The 25,024-nt window shown below is 41.0% G+C and overlaps 2 protein-coding genes across 8 annotated transcripts in view; one reads left to right on the top strand and one right to left on the bottom strand.

Annotated features, from left to right (window-relative positions):
• Positions 1-25,024, top strand: part of LOC133649000 (uncharacterized) — a 1,204,785-nt gene that overhangs the window by 993,697 nt on the left and 186,064 nt on the right. The gene's annotated exons all lie outside the window — the stretch shown is intronic.
• The window catches only part of ebf1a (EBF transcription factor 1a), a 141,984-nt gene that overhangs the window by 4,052 nt on the left and 112,908 nt on the right, over positions 1-25,024 (bottom strand). For 2 of the 7 annotated variants that reach the window (XM_062045653.1, XM_062045652.1), the window contains exons 12-16: positions 19,686-19,751; positions 15,361-15,523; positions 8,884-9,063; positions 4,083-4,280; positions 630-698 (exon numbers count right to left, since the gene is read on the bottom strand). In XM_062045653.1, coding sequence (XP_061901637.1) covers positions 631-698; positions 4,083-4,280; positions 8,884-9,063; positions 15,361-15,523; positions 19,686-19,751 — 675 coding nt within the window. In that variant the 3' untranslated portion in view covers position 630. The other 5 variants (XM_062045654.1, XM_062045655.1, XM_062045656.1 and 2 more) reach the window with 4 other exon arrangements.

Here is a 25,024-nt window from a genome sequence, read left to right as displayed (position 1 = left end):
CGGCTTCCCTTTCACATCCTCATTCTTACATCACATGGAGGACTTTTTCATAGCAGATATTGGCTCCCTATTGATTCTCCTTCCTCTTCAATCCACTAATTCCCAGGTTATTTCCTAAATGTCTCCAGCCTGCTGGGATTAACCGAATGAAGTGTGTGTGTGTGTGAGTGTGTGTCAGTATGATCAGCGTGCAGTGGCCCCCGGGTCACCGTGTTCAGTGCTCATCAACGCCGGCAGAGGAAGTGAGGAAGTGCTTAGCTTGGAGCTCTGATAAAGATTCCCATCCATCATTTCTCTCAACACCATACAACATCCTGCCTAGACGGGCTGACTATGAGCTGCATTGAATGGAAACGGGAGAGCAGAATGACCCCTGGTGGCACACACTCACTCACACACACACACACGAAACCCACACTCCCCACGGACAGAGCACAAGACAGGAAGCAGGAAGTGAAACCAGGAAATGGAACACATATGCGATCTGACTGAGAAGTGGAGCGTGACAAATAAAAAAATGAGAAGGAAGGGCAGGGCAGGATGAGCAGCTGCTGGTGCAAAGCAGCGGCGCGGGATGGAAAGAAAGGGTAGAACTATAGTGGATAAAACAAACAAGAGGGCCAACGTACTTCAGGAGAAGGCCAGGCCCTGCAGAGAGCTGGCTGATGAGTACTTGCTCGAGTCCACAAAAGACTGATCTGAAGCCAGGAAGGACAGTGGGGGTCAAGGAGGGGGTAAAAAGGTGTAAAGTGAGGAAGAAAGGGTAACAAGAGGAAAAGAAAAGGTGACAAATTATTATTAAAAGGAGGTCAGAGGAGCTTGTCTATGAGCCACTAGTTTCACTTCATCATGTTTCACTTCATCATGTGGAACCTTCCAAAGCCATCATGTACAAAAGTGTGACGACGACCATAGAACCAGAAACTGGAGCTTTTTGCGACATAGGAAATATTTTACATATACCGTATTTTTCGGACTATAAGTCACAGTTTTTTTCCATAGTTTTGCCGGGGTTGCGACTTATACTCAGGAGCGACTTATGTGTGAAATTATTAACACATTACCGTAAAATATCAAATAATATTATTTAGCTCATTCACGTAAGAGACTAGACGTATAATATTTCATGGGATTTAGCGATTAGGAGTGACAGATTGTTTGGTAAACATATAGCATGTTCTATATGTTATAGTTATTTGAATGACTCTTACCATAATATGTTACGTTAACATACCAGGCACGTTCTCAGTTGGTTATTTATGCGTCATATAACGTACACTTATTCAGCCTGTTGTTCACTATTCTTTATTTATTTAAATTGCCTTTCAAATGTCTATTCTTGGTGTTGGGTTTTATCAAGTAAATATCCCAAAAAAATGTGACTTATACTCCAGTGCGACTTATATATAGCTCCTTGAATTCCTTGAATTCCTTCTAAGTCTATAACAAGATCTGATAGCTCAGTTACAGCTCTTTTTATTACCAAATGTGTGTTATATGTGTTTTATGGTGCACGATTGCACCAAGAAAAATTCCTAGTTTGTGAATCCGTTCTCAAACAATGGCAATAAAACTATTCTGATTTTGATTCTGATTCTGATATATGTTTTTTTCCTTCTTTATTATGCATTTTCGGCCGGTGCGACTTATACTCCGGAGCGACTTATACTCCGAAAAATATGGTACAATGATAAAAGTTTAATGGAATGTTTAAAGTTGTTGTGTTTTTCCTCCTAACTTATAATGAACTTTTTCAATGGTAACGATGAGTGCAAATGTTATGTTTGGTTTCACTATAGTGATATTTACTTGTTTTTTGACACTTGTATGGAGTATGTATGCTGACCCTCCAACAGTTGTTGATATATTATCCCCCTCTAACTCTATTATCAATCTACTTGTTAATGTCCTTTTAATACCTGCATACTTTCTAATGCACTGTGTTTCCATCTACACTTAGCGGTTAGCTTAGCTATTAGCATTCCTGCTCTTGGCTTGCTCTCGGTGTGTAACATGTTTAGCATTGTCCTCCAGTGATACTGTTATTTGATAATGATACTTAAGAGACAAAGAAATAATTAGCTGATCATACGCAAATACGGTGTTATCTTTTACTGTTATGCTAATGACACCCAACTTTACATGCCCTTAAAGCTGACCAACACGCCAGACTGTAGACATCCGGAGGCGTGTCTTATTAAAATCAAACAATGGATGTTCAGCAACTTTTTGCATCTTAACGCTAAGAAATTGGCAATGCTTATTATCAGTCCTGCTAAACATCTGCACTTTTTTAATAATACCACCTTAACATTTGACAAGAAAACAAATACACAATGCAACTTGGTAAAGAATCTGGGTTTTATTTTCGACCCAACTCTCTCATTTGAGTCACACATTAAGAGTGTTAAGAGCTTTCTTTCATCTCCGTAATATCACTAAAATTCGTCTCATTTAGTCCACCACCGACGCTAAGGTCATTATTCATGCGTTTGTTACGTCTCGTCTCCATTCCTGTAACGTATTATTTTCAGGTCTCCCTATGTCTAGCATTATAAGATTACAGTTGATACAAAATGCGGCTAAGAAAGTTTGATCATATTACGCCTATACTGGCTCACCTGCACTGGCTTTCTGTGCATTTAAGATGCGACTTTAAGGTTTTACTACTTACGTATAAAATATTACACGGTCTAGCTCCATCCTATCTTGGTAATTGTATTGTACCATATGTCCCGACCAGAAATCTGCCTTCTAAGAACTCCGACTTATTAGTGATTCCCAGAGCCCAAAAAAAGTCTGCGGGCTATAAAGCGTTTTCTATTCTGGCTCCAGTACTCTGGAATGCCCTCCCGGTAACAGTTAGAGATGCTACCTCAGTAGAAGCTTTTAAGTCCCATCTTAAAACTCTTTTGTATACTCTAGCCTTTCAATCTACAACCTTTTTTAGACCAGTTGATCTGCCTTCTCTCTTTTCTGGTCTCTTGCGTGGAAAGGTTTTCAAGTGGCCCAAATCAGTTTCCACGAAGAAGACGCTGCCTATTCCAAGTCGGGACCCCAGGTGGACCACTGCTCTATATGTGCATCAGTTGGTGACATCTCCGTGCTGCTGACTTGTCTGCATACAAGAGGATCCTCTACTGGCCTCCCTATCGACTGGGCTCTAACATTATGAAGTCGGGACCCAGGTTGGACCACTCCTCTCCGCATCAGTTGGTGGCGTCTCGGCACTCCGACCTGTCTACATGCAAGAGGATCCTTCTGCTGACCTCCCTATGGACTGGACTGTCACATTATTAACCGTATCGGGTCACCCAGGTGAATTCACACACATTTTCTTAAATCTCTTTTTGTATTCTTACTATTTTATCCAATCACTTCAAAGTCATTGTTTTATTTCACCTTTGGTAATTTTGTGATGATAATAGACAAACTCTAAACTTTTCTTGAATCCCACACCACAACACCGAATCTCGCCACTCTTTGGGTATAGGCATATCGATCCAAATATAGATAGTATCAATATCAAGGTGAGAATTGGTATCAGATCAATACTAGTTTAACGATATAGACTTTTGTTGCAATTCCTTGATGATACACGTCCAGCAAATTATATGATTTTCCTCAGAGTTGCCGTTTGTCTGATTCGGTCTGTAGAAACAATGCACCTATCTCTCACTCTCTGTGCTGCTCACTCAGGCACACTTGGCCCCTCCCCCTACATGCTCTGCCGTAAAGAGAGAACAATCGACATCGATCGTAGTCCGGGACAATATTGACAATCTTTAGCCATGTAAACACTGGGACACAACTGCGGTAAAGAACGGCTGGTCTCGGTAGCTCATCAGTCGATCAGTTAAAAAGGCAGATATCGGCCCCCGATACGATCCAGATCTCCCAAACATATAGTATTTGTCATATTTTGTAAAGGTAAAATCGCAAGACGACGGTCTTGAAATGCCTTGAAATACAGCAGCTTTTAGATATTGCAAATATACACATTTTAGGCCATTGGAAAACAATGTATTGTGTTGGACATTGAAGGTTCCACGGTGTACACTTGTCAGGTATCAGTTGCTCACCTTGCAGGCTGTTAGCGGTGGCGCTGGTGCACGTGGGAGGCGGTGAGTTCTGGGGTCGCACGACGGGGGCAAAGGCGCTCTTTTGCTTGACGGCGGCCGACACCATGTTAGCCGGGGAGAAGGAGAAGATGCCGGAGGAGCTGCTGCAGTTGGAGGGCAGGCTGGTTGACGACGCCATGGTTGGGCTGGACGGGACGACTGTGAGGTGGGGAGGGGACGTTGAGGGGTTTAAAGTGGGAGAGGGAGCGGGTGGGATGGGGCGATGAAGACAGAAAAGGGGTAGATAGACGGGTTAGAGAGAGGGCCGAGGGCAGAGGATGGGCAGACGGGACGAACAGAAGGGGACTGGTCAACGGATGATGGCAGGAGGGATAACAGTTTTAACTCACACATATTTAAGCAATGTCTTGAAAGTCAAATATGAATATGCAGTTCTTGTCTTAGTATGTTTTGATGACTCATGTTGTTCTCTGTCTTGCCGTTACAACCCTGACTATTTGATACCCCGAGACCTTAGTCCTTAGTTTTGGATTAATTAGTAAGACACAAATTACTCTTTAGAAATAAAAAATAAGTGTACAGTAGCTTATTTGCCCAGCATATGGACCCTTTGAGTGTAAAAGGAGCAATCTCCAGAAAGTAAAAACACAAGAGCAGTATCCCTGTTGTCCCTAACATATGTTTTTTGTTATTTAGGTTGTAGACTGCTTTTTTGCTCTCTAATCAACAAATGAACTTAAACTATTGCTCTCTTAGTCTGAATTGAAATGAAAACAATTACAGTACTGAGAGATGCCTCTCAGTAGGTAGTTTTTTTAAAAAAAATAGCATACTTTTGATGTAAATCATGCAGGTACTGTGGAACCTGAATTTATCCCAGCAGGCATAATACATCGAGACAACGTTGAGACCTTGTTGAATTAGGTCTTGACATTGAGCAACTGAAACTTAACATTGGAACAACATGCATTTAATCAATGTCGGGTTCTAATGTTAATTTGACCATTAGAACTTAGTCATTTCCCAACCAACAACGTGGATCCAACAACTAGACATTAACTTTGTCTCAATTTACAAACAAAACTATTTTGCAACATTGTTTAGAAGTCAGTTTTAAAGGACATGTATGCATAATCAACGTTGCATCAATGTTTTGTGCCTGCTAGAATTGTACAAACTTTTTGATTTATGAACCACGGACAGGATACGAATCTTGTCTCCGTGTACAAACATTTTATCCACCCATTGTGTGTTTCGCAGCGACGCCGTTTTGTGCCTTGCAGCATAGCCATTGCACTGCTGCTGTTCGCTACTGTGCTACTTTGTGTGCCTTTTGAGTGTGTTTTTTTCCCTTTTTATAATTTTTTTTTAAAGTTTTGCTAGCTCAATATGAGTTGAAAGAAAGCTATGCAAAAGCGATGCATAGTTTGAAATATTCAGGAAGTATCCACAGCGTTGTCAACAGTGCCTACCCAAAACCTTCTGCTGCAGGCAAAGAAGATTAACCAACAAAGTGGGAGAAACTTGCTTCAATATACAAACTTTTATATTTATGAACCCTGTTCAAGAACCAATTAGGTTTGTAAATTGAAGGGGTTCTGTATACTTAATAAAGGGGAGAGTTAGGCTAGGTTTAATTCACACTTCTGGAATTATGGAGTTACAGAGAATAGATCCCACACACCTAAAGAGGTATAAATTGATTATTTCTGCCATTTTGCATTTTTTCCCCTCTTCAAACACACTTGGATTGTTATTGCCTATAAAGAAGGAATTCTTAGCAGATTTGTACTTAGCCTTTTAGAAGTGAATCCAATGAATGTAGCGTCTAAATTGGACCGCATGGCTTTTGTATATTCAATTTCATATGACATTCATTTTCACAGCATTATGGAAGCTTTCATTGAGGATTTCCTTTACAAAGCAGCACTGTAGCTTCTTTATAAAGGAGCTCCAAAGTGAAAATGGAGGCTTTTCTAAATCTACACAATGAATATTAGCTGGATTTACTGTACATGTAAGCCCTCGTGTTCATAAGCCAAATTCTGTCTCTCCCTCTGACATCATCCCATCCCTCCACTTCTTAAGGGTTTGTCTTTTGTCTGCTAATATACTAAGAGCATTTTCCCCTTCAGCGATTTTACAATCAGCCAAGTCGTATTTCACCTGCCCTCTGATATCTGCTTCTGCCTTTATTGTTGTTATTATCCAACACTTAGCTTTTATGGCCCTTCCTGCCAAATCCTTGCAATAAAGTCATAATCCATTTATGAAGGGGCCTAACTAATCAATTAATGAAAATTGGACCTACAAAGGCAGGCTGAGGGGCCATTGATTGAAAGTGTCTGTGAGGGGCCGATGGGCCTGTTAAAATACTTGTTAACACCCAGGAATCAAAGAGCCGAAATGGAATTGCTTCTCTAGCAATTAGTTTATTGATTTAATCAAGGGTCTTTAATGTAGAAGGGGAATGTGTGTGCGTGTGTGTGTGAGCTGTGCCGGTGGGGCGGGTATGTGTGTGCGTGTCAGGGGGGACGCTAAGGTGATCTGCTCCCCTTTGCCAATAAAGGGAGGATTTGTGTTTGACTGTGTTCTTAAAGAAACAGATGAGCCAGCTAAACTGCTCCATTTTCAACCTTGAGTGTCACACGACTTGCTGTTTTACAAGCAAAATGTTCCGCCCCTCCTCGTCTGGGGCCTCATTTATACAAGTGTGCATGGATTCTAACTTAAAACATCAGGATGCACATACAGTAGGAAAGGGATCCACGTGGCCCCATTCGTCACGGTTTACCTGACACATGAAACGTGAGGTTTGGGGGGGGGGGGGGTCACTATTCACTTTAGCCACTAGATGGCAATAGAGTATTGGATATCTCAAAATGTGTTTTGTGGCAATTCCAACTTTGACAGTGTCAGTGACTATGTAGAGTGGTGCTTTCCATCATTTTCAGCAGACTGCATTGCAAAATGATTAACCCTCCTCTTCCTCTCACATGAGATTTATCCAGAAATGGGGCCACACAAATCCCTTTCCTACTGTACGCACACACACACACACACACACACACACACCCACACCCACACCCACACACACACACACACACACACACACACACACACACACACACACACACACACACACACACACACACACAAACATGATTTATAAAAGCTTACTGCACACACTTGTACGCACTCTTCTCATTACAAATCACACCTGCAGTGAATTGTGCACAGAGCAGTTTCTCCCACAAAATGATCTATAAACGGTCATGCTAATTAGATCATGAATATGGAATGAATGAAAGAAAAGAGGCAATATTTTTAGATTAGTACTTATTACGTCAAGCACCACAACAATATTATTTTTGAAGGGCTAAGTAAGGTTACACAGTATAGTATCTAATACAAATAATTTGAATGTCAATATTTGACCAATCATAGTATCAGTTACACCGTGACTGAGAGCTGTTGCTGAGATGAAAAAAAACACAAACCTTTTCACATTTAAGCCTTCTGTTTGCCAAGTCTTTGTCCAAACAATGTTTTGATTATTTATGTTTTATTACAAAGCAGTCATTTTTGTTTCATGACACAAGTAGTCATCATGAGCAAAATTTAAAGCTCCTGTCGGCAATTGGCATGATTACAAAATAAAATATTGCCACACTAAATGTGTTTTTGTACAGTTTATCTTATACAAACATTTGATCTTATTAATAATAACATACCATAGATTACATAGTGGATAAGCATTTGCAACGTGGCTGCGTGAGATCCAAACATCTGCACTTTGACCGTGTTATAAATTCCAAACTGTGTTGAAAAAAAGATAAATATAATAATTTCCTAAATTCAAAACACAAAATATTGTGCTGCAATCCATATTCTTTGGTTTTTAGTCTTGAACAAATATCTGACCTATTTATATATTCTTATCATTTAATTACCGTATTTTTCGGACTATAAGTCGCTCCGGAGTATAAGTCGCACCGGCCGAAAATGCACAATAAAGAAGGAAAAAAACACATATAAGTCGCACTGGAGTATAAGTCACATTTTTTGGGGGAAATGTATTTGATAAAACCCAACACCAAGAATAGACATTTGAAAGGCAATTTAAAATAAATAAAGAATAGTGAACAACAGGCTGAATAAGTGTACGTTATATGACGCATAAATAACCAACTGAGAACGCAACATATTATGGTAAGAGTCATTCAAATAACTATAACATATAGAACATGCTATAGGTTTACCAAACAATCTGTCACTCCTAATCACTAAATCCCATGAAATCTTGTACATCTAGTCTCTTACGTGAATGAGCTAAATAATATTATTTGATATTTTACAGTAATGTGTTAATAATTTCACACATAAGTCGCTCCTGAGTATAAGTTGCACCCCTGGCCAAACTATGAAAAAAACTGCGACTTATAGTCCGAAAAATACGGTAAATATGAGCAAAATCAACAATACTTTAACGACCTACCACATTATAACTCCATGTACAATATAACTACATTATAACAGCACTATATTTTGATATTTAGGCTCTAACAAATAAATATACAATATATGCAGAGTTAGAGGAATGCATGGTGAAAAGTGTTTGTGGGAATATGCAACTTTTCCGCTTATCATTTTTCTACAAATACTAACGTTTGAGGTAAAAGTTACATACGTGCATTCCACCCCTGTTAATGCAACTTTTTTATACGCAGAAACCTTAAAAAAATGAGGCCCCTGGTCCTTTTATGCAGCTTAGGCTCCAAGATGTGATGCATTTACTCACTAGCATACGGTGAGTTGCCTGCAGATCCATTGAGGAAGTTGGGCGAGGTGCCCAAGGTTGCCATGCCAGAGTTAGCGTAGCCATTCATGCTAGTGGAGACAGAGCTGTAGCTACTCTGCTGGGGAGTGGAGCTGGGGACATAACCATGAGGAGACACACTGCTTGTACTCCTACTGAAACCTATGGACAGGGAAAGAGGCGGAGAAGACGGAAGGAGGGAATAGAAGAGAGAATAGGTGTTAAAGATATACGAGAAGGAGGCAGACCAAAATAAAACCATGCAATGCTGCCAATGAGAGAGTATGCATGACATCAGAAAAGGGCAAAAGTCAATCAAACCTTTTGAGTGGCAGAAAGATGAGGCAGCTTCAGACACATTTCAGACAAGCTGCTTTATTGCAATGCAGATAATATAAATAAAGACCATCAGGACTCGTACCATGTGTCACTGCTTACGTGAATTTACAAATTGGTTGGGTGATCTGGACTAAAATCCGTATTGCGCTATGTATAGCAAGAACGATATATATCACAAAATATTATTTGCATATGAATTACAATAGACCCTTTTTAAAAAAAGGTTGCAGGTTGCGCCTCCCTTAACTGCTGACATATCATCGTATGATACGTATCGTATTTGTGCGATAATTTAACCCTCTGTAGGATAAATTATTCCAAAAATCCTAAACTGTAGGATAATTAGAGCCCTTCGATACATGGATATTAGCAGACCAAACATGATACATCCTGCACTGCACATGGTGCTGTGCATTGTCTCACATCCATACAGATAACTGTTTTACCACTGGCAGAATTTTTCGACTAGGTTGTAGTTTATTTAAAGGTAAAACTTCATTAAAACGGTACTGTACTAAACAGTGTTGCACAGTATGTATGAAAGCTTTACTGTAGCAGATAATATTTGTTGTCAAAATGCGACCATTTTTTGCCATCTGGCAACCCTGCTCACAGTAGTTGTTTTGTGAAGTTGTATTTTTCTCTCTTCAGACTGGTATTCATCTACTTATTATATTCCAGTTAATATCTGCTTATTTTTGCTGCAACGCACTGCCAACTACTCTTCTGTTAAGGTGTACTAAGCTGCTTTTCTGTGGCTTTGATTCTTTACATTCAAGGTAGCTTAGCTGTTAGCATGGCTGCTTGTCTCCTACTGTGTGTTGCACAGCAGTTGTCTTCTAGTCCTCCACTGATAAAGAGATTTGAACGCAAAGCACCATATTTTTCGGAGTATAAGTCGCTCCGGAGTATAAGTCGCACTGGCCGAAAATGCATAATAAAGAAGGAAAAAAACATATATAAGTCGCACTGGAGTATAAGTCACATTTTTTGGGGAAATGTATTTGATAAAACCCAACACCAAGAATAGACATTTGAAAGGCAATTTAAAATAAATAAAGAATAGTGAACAACAGGCTGAATAAGTGTACGTTATATGACGCATAAATAACCAACTGAGAACGTGCCTGATATGTTAACGTAACATATTATGGTAAGAGTCATTCAAATAACTATAACATATAGAACATGCTATATGTTTACCAAACAATTTGTCACTCCTAATCGCTAAATCCCATGAAATCTTATACGTCTAGCCTCTTACGTGAATGAGCTAAATAATATTATTTGATATTTTACGGTAATGTGTTAATAATTTCACAAATAAGTCGCTCCTGAGTATAAGTTAAGTTAAAGTTAAAGTACCAATGATTGTCACACACACACACTAGGTGTGGTGAAATTTGTCCTCTGCATTTGACCCATCCCCTTGTTCACCCCCTGGGAGGTGAGGGGAGCAGTGGGCAGCAGCGGTGCCACGCCCGGGAATCATTTTTGGTGATTTAACCCCCAATTCCAACCATTGATGCTGAGTGCCAAGCAGGGAGGTAATGGGTCCCATTTTTATAGTCTTTGGTATGACTCGGCCGGGGTTTTGAACTCACAACCTACCGATCTCAGGGCGGACACTCTAACCACTAAATAGTTGCACCCCCGGCCAAACATTGAAAAAAACTGCGACTTATAGTCCGAAAAATACGGTAGTTTATTTGCAACCATGGAGGTGAGGATCGGTAACTTAGAAGCGGCCCCACACTGTGGATAGATAGCCATTAGTTGCACTCCCTCACCTTCACTGAGGATGGTACATTGCATTGGCAACACATTGTTGCAACTTGTCATATTAAATTTTGCTGAAAACTGCTAGAATGTGTCTTCAACAAGAATTATCACGACAGAGCGATATAATTTAAATATCTATCGCAGGACAAATTTCAATCATTTCTATTGCATACTTTTTTTTTTTTAAATCGTACAATTGCAGTGCACATAAGCTATTTGTTTCATTTGCAAATCCCAGACCATTGCATTGTCATATTTAAGGCACAGTTAGATTATGTTTCTGCCTCTCAAAATAGATTTTACACAAAGACTCCAAGTACAGTCGAACTTTCAAAGTTCACTAGTAGTGATTTTCTTTGAGTAGCATAATTCAACTAATTTGTCTGAAAAGGAGCAAGACGAAACAGAATATTAACTCACTTTTCTTGAGTTTTTGTTGTTGTTGCAACAGTTATTCCAAAAGAAGGAGAGCGCAAATTTGGGGTTTGCATGTATTAAAACACGTGCAAACTCGATAGCACACATGGGGCTGATCTACTAAGCTTGTGCGCAGAAGATTGCTTCTCTTAAGTGAGCAAACAAGTCCACGCAATACATTTTGTGTCTGTCATCATGTATATGCAGAATATACAGTTTGCTGATTATCAGAACGCCCACCTTGCTGGAAGGAGGAGCCCTGGCAGTGTGATTTATCAAGGCTAAAACTGTTCTGCGGCCGCAGGTTTGTGTCTATATTAAGCATGTTTAAAAATACGATGCAAACTGGCACAGTTACGCACAAATGGCTGTAGGAAAGGAGGTGATCACACTGCAAAGAGAGACAATGGAGTAGTGCTCCATTCAAACGGACAGAGAATCATCGGTCTTATGTGTGTGTTAATATATTTGGATTGTCATAAATTAAAAAAAACAATAAACATATTGTCTATTTTGACATCAGCACCTCCAAGTCCGAGTCCATGGTTCTCGCCCGGAAAAGGGTGGAGTGCCATCTCCGGGTTGGGGAGGAGACCCTGCCCCAAGTGGAGGAGTTCAAGTACCTCGGAGTCTTGTTCGCGAGTGAGGGAAGAGTGGATGGTGAGATCGACAGGCGGATCGGTGCGACGTCTTTAGTAATGCGGACGCTGTATCGATCCGTTGTGGTGAAGAAGGAGCTAAGCTGGAAGGCAAAGCTCTCAATTTACCAGTCGATCTACGTTCCCATCCTCACCTATGGTCATGAGCTTTGGGTTATGACCGAAAGGACAAGATTATGGGTACAAGCGGCCGGAATGAGTTTCCTCCGCCGGGTGGCGGGGCTCTCCTTTAGAGATAGGGTGAGAAGCTCTGTCATCCGGGAGGAGCTCAAAGTAAAGCCGCTAGAGGAGCCAGATTTGGTGGTTCGGGCATCTGGTCAGGATGCCACCCGAACGCCTCCCTAGGGAGGTGTTTAGGGCACATCCGACTGGTAGGAGGCCACGGGGAAGACCCAGGACACGTTGGGAAGACTATGTCTCCCGGCTGGCCTCGGGATCCCCCGGGAGGAGCTGGACGAAGTGGCTGGGGAGAGGGAATTCTGGGCTTCCCTGCTTAGGCTGCTGCCCTCGCAACCCGACCTCGGATAAGCGGAAGAAGATGGATGGAGGGATGGATGGATTTTTTGACATGTTATAATCTTATAGTTGCTGGATAAATTAAGGGGATGATTAAAACACATTAAATTCATCCGTTTTGGTGTCTGCTGGCGTTTTTTTTTAATTGTGCTTGTTTTTTCATATAGGAGATATATCATTGACATATCTTCTATTTGAAAACAACTTCCTGAAATGTGCATTGTAAATGGCTTGGATTAAGTTTGCTGTCATATGTAACATAATGTGCCATTTTTCTTTTATTCTATTGGCATTTAAAAATACGTATTTTTATTCTCTACCCAGATTCCAAGCAGACAGCAACTAAAAGCCCATATATTCAATGGAGCTTGGGCGGTTTATGAGTTGTCAAGTCTCCTTGTAAAATCTGAACTGCGTCCTGAAGCGGTCTCGTGCTACAGCCGGGCAGCGAGGCAGGCTTTCCACGTCATCCTTTCCGGGTCCTTCCCTACATGAAGGAAGCCGCAAAACGCGCATTGCGAAAACACCCCCTCCATTACTCGACACACACCTGGAAAGCTCTGCACATCTCTTCACATCACTAGATAAAGCACACTCCCGCCACCCGCAGGATACGTGCGGACAGAACACCGGCCGCAGTCTTACTACGCTGCGTTTGTATGCTTCAGATCGTTCCGCCTCTGAGGCCACCCGCTGGACACGCCACTGCTCCCAGGGTGCACTTTCAGCGTGCTAAAAATTGGGTTCCAGTGTAGATTGAATTGTAGGTCTGCTTTTAAAATGCCCTTTAAAAGTGGTACATGTCTGCTGCATGTTTCAAAACACAGCAAAACACCACAGGTAGGAACATGATAACATGAATGTATAGTTAATGAGTGTCTCCATGGTGAAAGCCGCATAGTACCCGCAATATTGTCATTTAAATAGGCCGGTCTGCGCCACCATTGTATTTGTAACACCTCCAGGCAACTTCAACCCTAGACTAACACCCTCCTCCTTCCCCTCCCCCCCCCCACATCCCACCTCCCCGGATTGTAAATAATCAAATGTAAATAATCAAATGTATATACTTGTGCTTATGCTTTCTGAACTCACTATGTTCACTGCTTGCTGTACATATCCTACGAAGTCAGACCTACACTGTTTCAATGTCCATTTATCAGATGATGCAATTGTTGATGACTGAAGTGTTGATATCATCCAAACCTAACCCCCCCCCCCTCCACATCCCACCCCCCGGATTGTAAATAATGTAAATAATTCAATGTACAGTATATACTCTGATGATTAACTTGTGTGATGACTGTATTATGCTGATAGTATATATTTGTACAATGAATTGATTTACGTGAACCCCGACTTAAACAAGTTGAAAAACTTATTCGGGTGTTACCATTTAGTGGTCAATTGTACGGAATATGTACTGTACTATACACTCTACTAATACAAGTTTCAATCAATCAATCAATCAATATGGTACGAGCAGTCTTGATAGATCACCCGCAACATGTCTACTAATAGTTCACACAATGTTATAGTTTGCACGTGCTGTTTAGCACTGATTTCGATCATGGTAAATCAGGCACTTACTGTTTTTTGTGAACTTAGTTTTGTTGTTGCAACATTTATTCCAAAAGAAAAAGAAAACACATTTTATCTTTTAATATCAACAACAGTTAACCTTTTGTAACTCTTGTATGCCACGGTTTTACCCCGGAAAAGATCAATTCTATTTCTGTTATTTCTTATGGGGACCTTGTAAAAATCCAAACACATAGACTAAGGCCTGAAAGGTACATGCATGTTTCAGCAGCTGTGAAAGTCAAGTATAAATAGTAATGAGTACATGAATGAGTACATGAGTGGTAACCAACAAGCCATTGTCATGCTTCTTATCTGGGAGTATACTGTAAGCAGCCACAGTGCTGCTGAAGAGGACAAATTGTCACTTTATTCCTTGTGCATGGATAATGGCCATGGTAATATAAGCCAAGAGAAATGCTGGAACAATCTTGAACGGCATATGGCACGGAGGAGGAGCGATAAAAGAGTGATCCAAGTATTAAAACAAGAAACCTCTAACCTAACTGGCCCGTGGCCATAAATAAACATATATATATTGATGAGGAAATTCATACTATTCACTCCTCTTATGTGAAGAATAGAGGTGGAGGGGTTTGGGCTACAGTGGGAGGACAAGATGGAAGACTATATAAGTGTACATCCCAGTTTCCAAATGCTGACACAGCAGAAAAAACACCTGGAATTGATCACTCGTGTACTCTGCACTGCAACAGTGGCTCCACTTTAACCATAAGAGTATCTTGCAGCATAATTAGCACCAGTACTCCAACCTCATTAAAAGCGGTGGTTGTATTCTTCGTACAAAGAAGATATTTGCGGAAGGAAACACATCCAGAGGCTTATCCATCCATCCACTTTTCTCTCCTTCCCCTGATACATGTGATGAATCACCCCTGACTGCACCCACATCTCTCTCTGTCAGACGGGGGCCGACCCCAGTCTAATATACACACCCCTAGGACCCGCTCGTATTTCTCCATCGTACCTCATCCGTGACTCTCCAGGTCCACATTCTTTTTATATACTCTCTCCATCTTTCTCCCCTCCCTTTATTTAGTCACCGCCACTCCTCCCTAATTCCTTGTTTTTTCTTTTTACCTCTCAAAATGTCGAATTATTCTGTAAACACTTTGTCTTGAACATTTGTGTCATCTTCACTCACCCTGATTGGCTGTTTGAGCCACTTCTGACCCGGTGAAGGAATTGACGGACATCATGCCCGCGTGGACGGATCCACTACCAAGCCCGGCGAGCTGGTTGTGCCCTCGCGGCACAGTCGTATAGAGCGCTTCCGCGATGTCTGCTGCTCGTTTGAGGATCATCTCCTGGCATTGAGGAAGGTGCAGAAGAAGAGAATAAGTCAGAATTGACATCTTTTGTGCACATGTCAGGCTCGAACCAGCGACAACACCGGTTTTTCCAACTATTGCACCTATTTTGTATCGTATATAGTGTAGAGATGTGACATAAGTGAACAAATCAATCTTTTGAACAGCTCTTTTAAGTGAATGATGAGAACTGAGCAGTTGTGAGCCATTTGTATGGGAGCTGTTTTAGATGTGTGCACGGATGCAGCATCAAATACATACATATACATATATATATATATATATATATATATATATATATATATATATATATATATATATATATATATATATATATATATATATATATATATATATATATATATATATATATATATATATATATTTTGTGGAATAGCCTTCATTTCTAAGAACAAGAATAGACTGTCAAGTTTCAGATGAAAGTTCTCTTTTTCTGGCCATTTTGAGTGTTTAATTGACCCCACAAATGTGATGTTCCAGAAACTCAATCTGCTCAAAGGAAGGTCAGTTTTGTAGCTTCTGTAACGAGCTAAACTGTTTTCAGATGTGTGAACATGATTGCACAAGGGTTTTCTAATCATCAGTTAGCCTTCTGAGCCAATGAGCAAACACATTGTACCATTAGAACACTGGAGTGATAGTTGCTGGAAATGGGCCTCTATACGCCTATGTAGATATTGCACCAAAAACCAGACATTTGCAGCTAGAATAGTCATTTACCACATTAGCAATGTATAGAGTGTATTTCTTTAAAGTTAAGACTAGTTTAAAGTTATCTTCATTGAAAAGTACAGTGCTTTTCCTTCAAAAATAAGGACATTTCAATGTGACCCCAAACTTTTGAACGGTAGTGTATACCCCTGTATATATATTGGGGCTGTATTTTTTTAAAAATTGGATTAATTACGTTTTGGAATGTGGATTAATCATGATTAACCAAAGGTAATTAGTCGATTGCATGATTCAAATTTGCTTAATTTAAAACGTTTTACGTGAATGCATGTCATTTATTTGCAAAAAAGTTGCAAACAGTTTTATCTGAAGTTCATTCTGACTGTATTTTGGAGTGAAGTTTGCCAGTGAGCACACCTGTTGGACTCTGAACTAATTTTTCTTTACTGACGTATGCATTGATCAGATCGCTGACCGTATGGCGGTTAAGGTAATAGAGCTCAAATATAAAAATTGCATGAATGATTTAAATGTGTACATAATTAATAGAATTTTTTGTGATTAATCACATTTTAATTTTTAATTTTGACAGCTATAGTATATACGTATATAAATATACTGTATAGCATTGGTGTCCAAACTACGGCAAGTGCGGCCCACCGGAGCTTACAGTGTGGCACGCGAGACATCACAATTTTAACAAAAATGTAATCGATCTTGCTGCCCTCTTGCGGGCGAAGGCAGAATCGATGGACGATGACCATTAATTAGGCTTGCTTTAATCCATGAAAACTAAAGTGTTATTTTGTTACAAATGATTGTTGTTACGTCACAATCAACGCTCTGCTGTGTGACGAAAAAAAAAATTACAAAGAGGAGTTGGAAAGTCGACAGATTTAGCGAGAAAGTTGCCAAGTTGGTCACACTGACTCATGCCCTCGTATTGAGAGTTAAGTTGAGCAGCGCAATAGCCAATGAGCTACAGTGGAACCTTGATTTACGAATCCCTCTTTTTACGAATTTTGTACAAACTTTGTCTCTTTGTATGAATGTTTCATCCACCTATCGTGTGCCTCGCAGCGCAGCCATTTTGTGCCCGGCAGCACATTCATTGTCGGCGGGCTGATCGAGCTCCAGTACTCACAACACTGGGCCGACTGGCCCAGTGTTGTGGTTAGCTACTGTGCTACTTTTCATCCTTTTTAAGTGTTTTATTTTTGCCATTATACAACTTTTTGCTAATTTTGTTAGCTCAATATGAGTCCAAAGAAAGCAACCGACAAGCGATGTGTGGTTTGAAACATTCAGGAAATATCCACAGCGTTGTCAACACTGTATAGACAAAGAAGGCTAACGAACAAGGTAAAGTGGATTTTATTTTTATTGCTAATCATTGTAGCTATCTGTCTGTTAAACTTAAGGAGATTTGTGATTTCAAACTGTGAGTGCACCACAGGGCTAAGGACAGTATAAGTAGATTTAGTCCTTTAAGAACCTTTCGGAGTTCCTCCTAGCTCGGCAGGACTTTTCGAAGCTACCCGGAACCTTTTTGAGGGTGGGCTGTGCTGTCGAATGGTGATTGGTTGAACACCGTTGGTGGCGTTCCTGAAGCCCTTTTTTCAAACACACGACCACCATTGCGGAGTATTCGAGGACAAATTGTTTATTTATTTGTTGTGTATTTCTATTATAACAAACTTGACAAGAAAGAGAAAGATGCACAAAAGGAACTTTTGAGTTGCAGCAACTTCTATGGGGCGTCTTTGTGCTGAAGAACGCTAATGAGTGAAACTATCTGTGTTTTTACTCAGCTGCAGTCTTTCAGCTCTGTGCAATTTAATGTTGTTTGTTATTTTTACAAACTTCATTTCGATACGGGAAGCGATGAGAAGTGGACGGATTCTTTTAAACATATTTACTGAGGAGCAACAACCTCAGCTGCTTACTACTCTGACTTTGTTGGCAACATGTGAAATAAAGGAGGCAGTACACGAGTGGAAGGAAGGTGAATAATATAAAATATTAACTATTTACTTTATTACATGTTGTAAAAGTAGTCAGTGACAATCCATTTGTGTAGTTATTAGCCTCAACCTGAGTGAACAGAATGCTAATACTAACAAGCTTACGCCAAAGCCAATGTGTCGTGTTGTTGGCGTGAGATAAACACAGACATTTATTATTTATATATTGCTATTTGCAGCTGAAATGGACCACAAGGAACGGCCTGACCCTCATAAATTCATCATTTACTGAAAGGATGACTTTCTGACTGTTGGACAAAAGACTGACTTCTTATGAACAATTCGGTACACCTTATTTAGACAATCATATAATTATTGCTTTGTATTTCATTTACTTACTTTTTAGTAAAAGAACTTGACCTAATATTGTCCGCTTATTTACATGGTATTAGTGTAGAAATATAGTAAATCACTCCTCCATATGTCATCAGCCTGATTTGAATAAACTACCCTGAACTGTAAAAGGCGGTGGAAAAACAAACCACACACTTCTACAGGAAACTATAGTTCCAGGAACTAAAGGTTCCAGGAACCAAAAGTTCCTGACCTTTTTGGGCCTTATGCGTACGCAAAAGCAGGGTGGCTGCAAATGAGGACAGTTCAGCTAGTTTTTGTTGTTTTGACTTTCTTATCAAATAGAACGTTGATCCATTACTCCAGGGGTCCCCAAACCACGGCCTACCAGTGTCCAAAATCCGGCCCGCGGATTTATTTTTTTTAATTATTATTTTTTTTAGAATTTGTTCTTTCTAATCCATTTTCTACCGCTTGTTACTCTCTGTGTCTCCTAGCATATGGTCTAAAAATGCATTTTCCCGTCGATAACGTGACATCATTGCACTCGGAATATATATATATATATATATACAGCCCGGCCCCCGGCCAATTTTTCTTTAACCTAATGCGGCCCCCGATTCAAAAAGTTTGGGGACCCCTGCATTACACCCTTGTTATGTTGTTTGATATACAATACTGTACAGCGCTTCATATTGAGTTGAAAGTGTATAATTTTCACTAAAATATGGACTTTTTTGTGGTAGGAACCCATTAGTCATGTTTACATTGAATCTTATGGAGACATTTGCTTCAATAAATGAACTTTTCTATTCACAAACCCTAATCAAGAACCAATTAAGTTCGTAAATGGAGGTTCCACTGTGCAAACCCTTCACTGTCAATTCATTATCTAGCGCAATTCTTATTGTAACAGGGAGTGAAGTCTACACAACGTACTGTCGCACAGCCACATTACCTGTGTGCAAAATTACATTTGGGATTGGAAGCGCCACATATTTTGCAGTTATTGCCCGACAGTTTGAATTTTTCTTGCTATTCTTTCACTTGCACGACAGTTAGAAACGTTAGCCATGTTGATTAGTAAACAGGACAAACAAAATAAGATCTTAGAAGGAAGGTATGATGGCTCCCATGCTTGTGTTTACCTGGTTATTGTGAGGCATCCCGTACAAGGCTTCAACCAGGTCCGCTGCTCTCTTCAAGATTACCTCCTACAATCAGGGGCGAGAGAGGGGGGAAATTGATCATGAGCGTGGCGGCTGGAAGAGTTCAGTCTCTTTCATTCCATTTCACTAGTAGCATTATGCTGTGAATGCAGAACAGAGGCCGCGACGACAGGAAGACGGCGGTGAGAGCGGCAGGCGGGAGGAAGAGAAATGGGCCCGTCCGTGCACTTTGTAACTGGCCGGGCAGTTTGGGAGACACCGTTTAGCTGTGAATAAAACATGAGCCATGTATCGCTCTTATCAGTCGGCCATCTTTTGCATCTTCTCCATCCTTCCTGTTGGATCACGTATCTCCTGCACATGATCGCGCATCAATCGAACTTAGCACAACACAGCATCAGGCTGACGGCGATACAACTCTCCTCTTTACACCTGACCCTGATAATGTTCCACGTGAATAGTCACTTTGTGCCATAACTTTGAATGGAGTAGTGCTCCATTCAAACATTTATTCTTGCATAGAGTTCATTTTCTACCACTTACCCTCCTTATTACCCTCTCTGTTCTTTTCACTCGTTCAGTCTATGAGTCTGTGTCTCAAGGCAGTCCTTCTATATCTATATATACATATGTGTGTGTGTGTGTGTGTGTGTGTGTGTGTGAGTGTGTGATGTAGACACCTACAGACCTAGGAAACCCTTTTTAAAAGTTAATGTGCCGGGGCCAGGATATATGCTGGAGGCGCGACAACCAGAAAATTGCAGCCCCCGCCCCTCCAATCCTCCCTCGTTTCGTTCTCTCCCTCCTTCTCTTCCACTAACACACACTTTCTCACACACACACACACACACACACACGCACGCACGCACACACACACACACACACACACACACCACTCACACGCTGTGCGTTATACCCTTCTCAGTGTATCCCTCGCTGTGAACAAGCCCCGGAGCATGTGTGCTCTCTGTTCCGTGACACACCGCCTTTCAATCAGACCTCATATCACACACACACACACACACACACACACACACACACACACACACACACACACACACACACACACACACACACACACACACACACACACACACACACACACACACACATGGCGGAGGCTGTCGAGCACGCCCAGGACATGACGGGAGGGTCAGCAAAGCAATAAAGATTGTAGAGCGCTGTCCGAGGTGCTAAATTCACTCAATAATGGGAGCGCTGCCTCTGTGTTAACCTCCCATTACTAGCACTACTGGGGGAGGGAGAAAGGGAGGCAGGAGGGAGGAGGCAGAAAAAAAGGGGGACCAGAGAGGAGGCCCGCTCGGTGTGATTGAGAAATGTAGAGGCCCGAGTCAGCTAAGTGGTTCTTTAGTATGTATGCGTCGTTCCTCGCCTGCTTCTCGCTACTCTTCCTCAACGCCAGATGCCTCCTAGGGATTGCTAGATAGGTAAATGGATGGATGGGGGGGAGAGGAAGGAGGAAGCGAGGAGGTAGGAAATGAGGGAAAGGTGAAGCATTAGGGCACAAACAGATCCCCAGATGGAGAAAGACCGTGTGCAGGGAAGACAAGTGAGATACTGTGCTATGAAGTACAAACCCCGTTTCCATATGAGTTGGGAAATTGTGTTAGATGTAAATATAAATGGAATACAATGATTTGCAAATCATTTTCAACCCATATTCAGTTGAATATGCTACAAAGACAACATATTTGATGTTCAAACTGATAAAAACATTTTTTTTTGCAAATAATCATTAACTTTAGAATTTGATACCAGCAACACGTGACAAAGAAGTTGGGAAAGGTGGCAATAAATACTGATAAAGTTGAGGAATGCTCATCAAACACTTATTTGGAACATCCCACAGGTGAACAGGCAAATTGGGAACAGGTGGGTGCCATGATTGGGTATAAAAGTAGATTCCATGAAATGCTCAGTCATTCACAAACAAGGATGGGGCGAGGGTAACAACTTTGTCAACAAATGCGTGAGCAAATTATTGAACAGTTTAAGAAAAATCTTTCTCAACCAGCTATTGCAAGGAATTTAGGGATTTCACCATCTACGGTCCGTAATATCATCAAAAGGTTTAGAGAATCTGGAGAAATCACTGCACGTAAGCAGCTAAGCCTGTGACCTTCGATCCCTTAGGCTGTACTGCATCAACAAGCGACACACATGGGCTCAGGAACACTTCAGAAAGCCACTGTCAGTAACTACAGTTGGTCGCTACATCTGTAAGTGCAAGTTAAAACTCTCCTACGCAAGGCGAAAACCGTTTATCAACAACACCCAGAAACGCCGTCGGCTTCGCTGGGCCTGAGCTCATCCAAGATGGACTGATACAAAGTGGAAAAGTGTTCTGTGGTCTGACGAGTCCACATTTCAAATTGTGTTTGGAAACTGTGGACGTCGTGTCCTCCGGACCAAAGAGGAAAATAACCATCCGTAGAGTTATAGGCTCAAAGTTGAAAAGTCAGCATCTGTGATGGTATGGGGGTGTATTAGTGCCCAAGACATGGGTAACTTACACATCTGTGAAGGCACCATTAATGCTGAAAGGTACATACAGGTTTTGGAGCAACATATGTTGCCATCCAAGCAACGTTACCATGGACGCTCCTGCTTATTTCAGCAAGACAATGCCAAGCCACGTGTTACAACAGTGTGGCTTCATAGTAAAAGAGTGCAGGTACTAGACTGGCCTGCCTGTAGTCCAGACCTGTCTCCCATTGAAAATGTGTGGCGCATTATAAAGCCTAAAATACCACAACGGAGACCCCCGGACTGTTGAACAACTTAAGCTGTACATCAAGCAAGAATGGGAAATAATTCCACCTGAGAAGCTTCAAAAATGTGTTTCCTCAGTTCCCAAACGTTTACTGAGTGTTGTTAAAAGGAAAGGCCATGTAACACAGTGGTGAACATGCCCTTTCCCAACTACTTTGGCACGTGTTGCAGCCACGAAATTCTAAGTTAATGATTATTTGCAAAAAAAAATAAAGTTTATGAGTTTGAACATCAAATATCTTGTCTTTGTAGTGCATTCAATTGAATATGGGTTGAAAAGGATTTACAAATCATTGTATTCCATTTATATTTACATCTAACACAATTTCCCACCTTATATGGAAAAGGGGTTTGTAAACATTTTTTTTTCAAGTGCCATATCTTAAGTTTTACGGGGGGTAGAAAAATTAAACCAAAATAAAAACACATTTAAACTTGTGTGGAAAAAGACCTGTGCAGATCAGATGTATTGGAACATGATAGTCACACATTTATATCTAAACTTATATTCAGTGTTGGCATGCCTGACAAGCATGCTCAAACACAGTTAGACTGTTTTCGTTCCTTTTCTATTTAACCAGGAACAAAAATCTCCTTGAGGTTGAAACCCTCTTTTTCAAGGGAGTCTTGGCCAAGAGGCAGCAACGTTACACATACAGTCATGGTCAAAAGATAGGCATGGTGTTTCTGGGATTAAAGGCCTTGCCTTTCCTCTTCCAAACATATTGCAGTGTATTGTGGCCAAACAGTTCAATTGTTGTTTCATCTGACATCACATGGACAAAGATAAGACCTTCTGGAGGAAAGTTCTGTGGTCAGATGAAACAAAAATTGAGCTGTTTGGCCACAATACCCAGCAATATGTTTGGAGGAGAAAAGGTTAGGCCTTTAATCCCAGGAACACCAGGCCTACCGTCAAACATGGTGGTAGCATTATACTCTGGGCCTGTGTTGCTGCCAATGGAACTGGTGCTTTACATAGAGTAAATGGGACAATGAAAAAGGAGGATTACCTCCAAATTCTTCAGGACAACCTAAAATCATCAGCCCGGAGGTTGGGTCTTGGGCGCAGTTGGGTGTTCCAACAGGACAATGACCCCAAACACAAGTCAAAAGTGGTAAAGGAATGGCTAAATCAGGCTTGAATTAAGGTTTTAGAATGGCCTTCCCAAAGTCCTGACTTAAAAGTGTGGACAATGCTGAAAAAACAAGTCCATGTCAGAAAACCAACAAATTTAGCTGAACTGCACCAATTTTGTCAAAAGTTGTCAAAAATTCAAGCAGAAGCTTGCCAGAAGCTTGTGGGTGGCCTTATTGCAGTGAAACTTGCCAAGGGACATGTAACCAAATATTAACATTGCTGTATGTATACTTTTGACCCTGCAGATTTGGTCACATTTTCAGTAGACCCATAATAAATTCATAAAAGAACCAAACTTCATGAATGTTTTTTGTGGCAAACAAGTATGTGCTCCAAGCACTCTATCACAAAAAAATAAGAGTTGTAGAAATTATTGGAAACTCAAGACAACCATGACATTATGTTCTTTACAAGTGTATGTAAACTTTTGACCTCAACTGTACAATTACATTCACATTACACTTTAAAATGACAGAATGGACATCAAGTAAAACGGTTACAGATTAATTGAGGTTGCTTCAAATAATCTCAGTTTAGATTTAAAAGCATTTAAGCCTCCAGTCTCTTTGTAACATATTCCAAGCACAAGGAGCTGCATGGACAAACGTTTTTTTCTCCAGCTCATTGCGAGCAAAAGGGACGGAGAGCAACAGCTGATCGTTGGATCTCAGAGCATTGTGCGAGCATCTTCTGTGCAGGTCACTCACAGAACTGTAACATAGTCCAGATTTGAGCCGGCCTTGAAGTGAACAAATCCTTTAAGGCATCTTGACTCATCCTGTTTTTTTCTTAGTGAACGCCGTATGATCCACCCAAAACCTCGGGTCTTACTCGCAAGCATTAGCTTATAGCTAGAGATTTACATAACTTTGTTTTCCAACTATGGGAAGAAAGAAAGTGAGTGTGAAGGACAATGCTGAGAAAAAGAAGTGGATGATACATCCATCCATCCATCCATTTTCTACCGCTTGTCCCTCTCAGGGCCGCAGATGGGCTGGAGCCTATCCCAGCTGCATTCGGGCGGAAGGCGGGGTACACCCTGGACAAGTCGCCACCTCATCACAGGGCCAACACAGATAGACAGACAACATTTACACTCACATTCACACACTAGGGCCAATTTAGTGTTGCCAATCAACCTATCCCCAGGTGCATGTCTTTGGAGGTGGGGGGAAGCCGGAGTACCCGGAGGGAATCCACGCAGTCACGGGAAGAAGATGCAAACTCTAAACACAAAGACCCCAAGCTCGGGAATCGAACCCAGGACCTTCTTTTTGTAATGCATATGCACTAACCCCTGTCACATTGTGCTGCCTAGCATTTCGTCAACTGCTAGTCTTCACCATACTGAAGCAGAAGGAATCTAATTCCAGCCAAGGATGTT

Source organism: Entelurus aequoreus, linkage group LG04 (genome assembly GCF_033978785.1).
Source record: "Entelurus aequoreus isolate RoL-2023_Sb linkage group LG04, RoL_Eaeq_v1.1, whole genome shotgun sequence".
In the NCBI taxonomy this organism is placed as follows: domain Eukaryota; kingdom Metazoa; phylum Chordata; class Actinopteri; order Syngnathiformes; family Syngnathidae; genus Entelurus; species Entelurus aequoreus.
The sequence above is the reverse complement of the archived record's forward strand: the minus strand, read 5'-3'. Positions and strand labels throughout refer to the sequence as shown.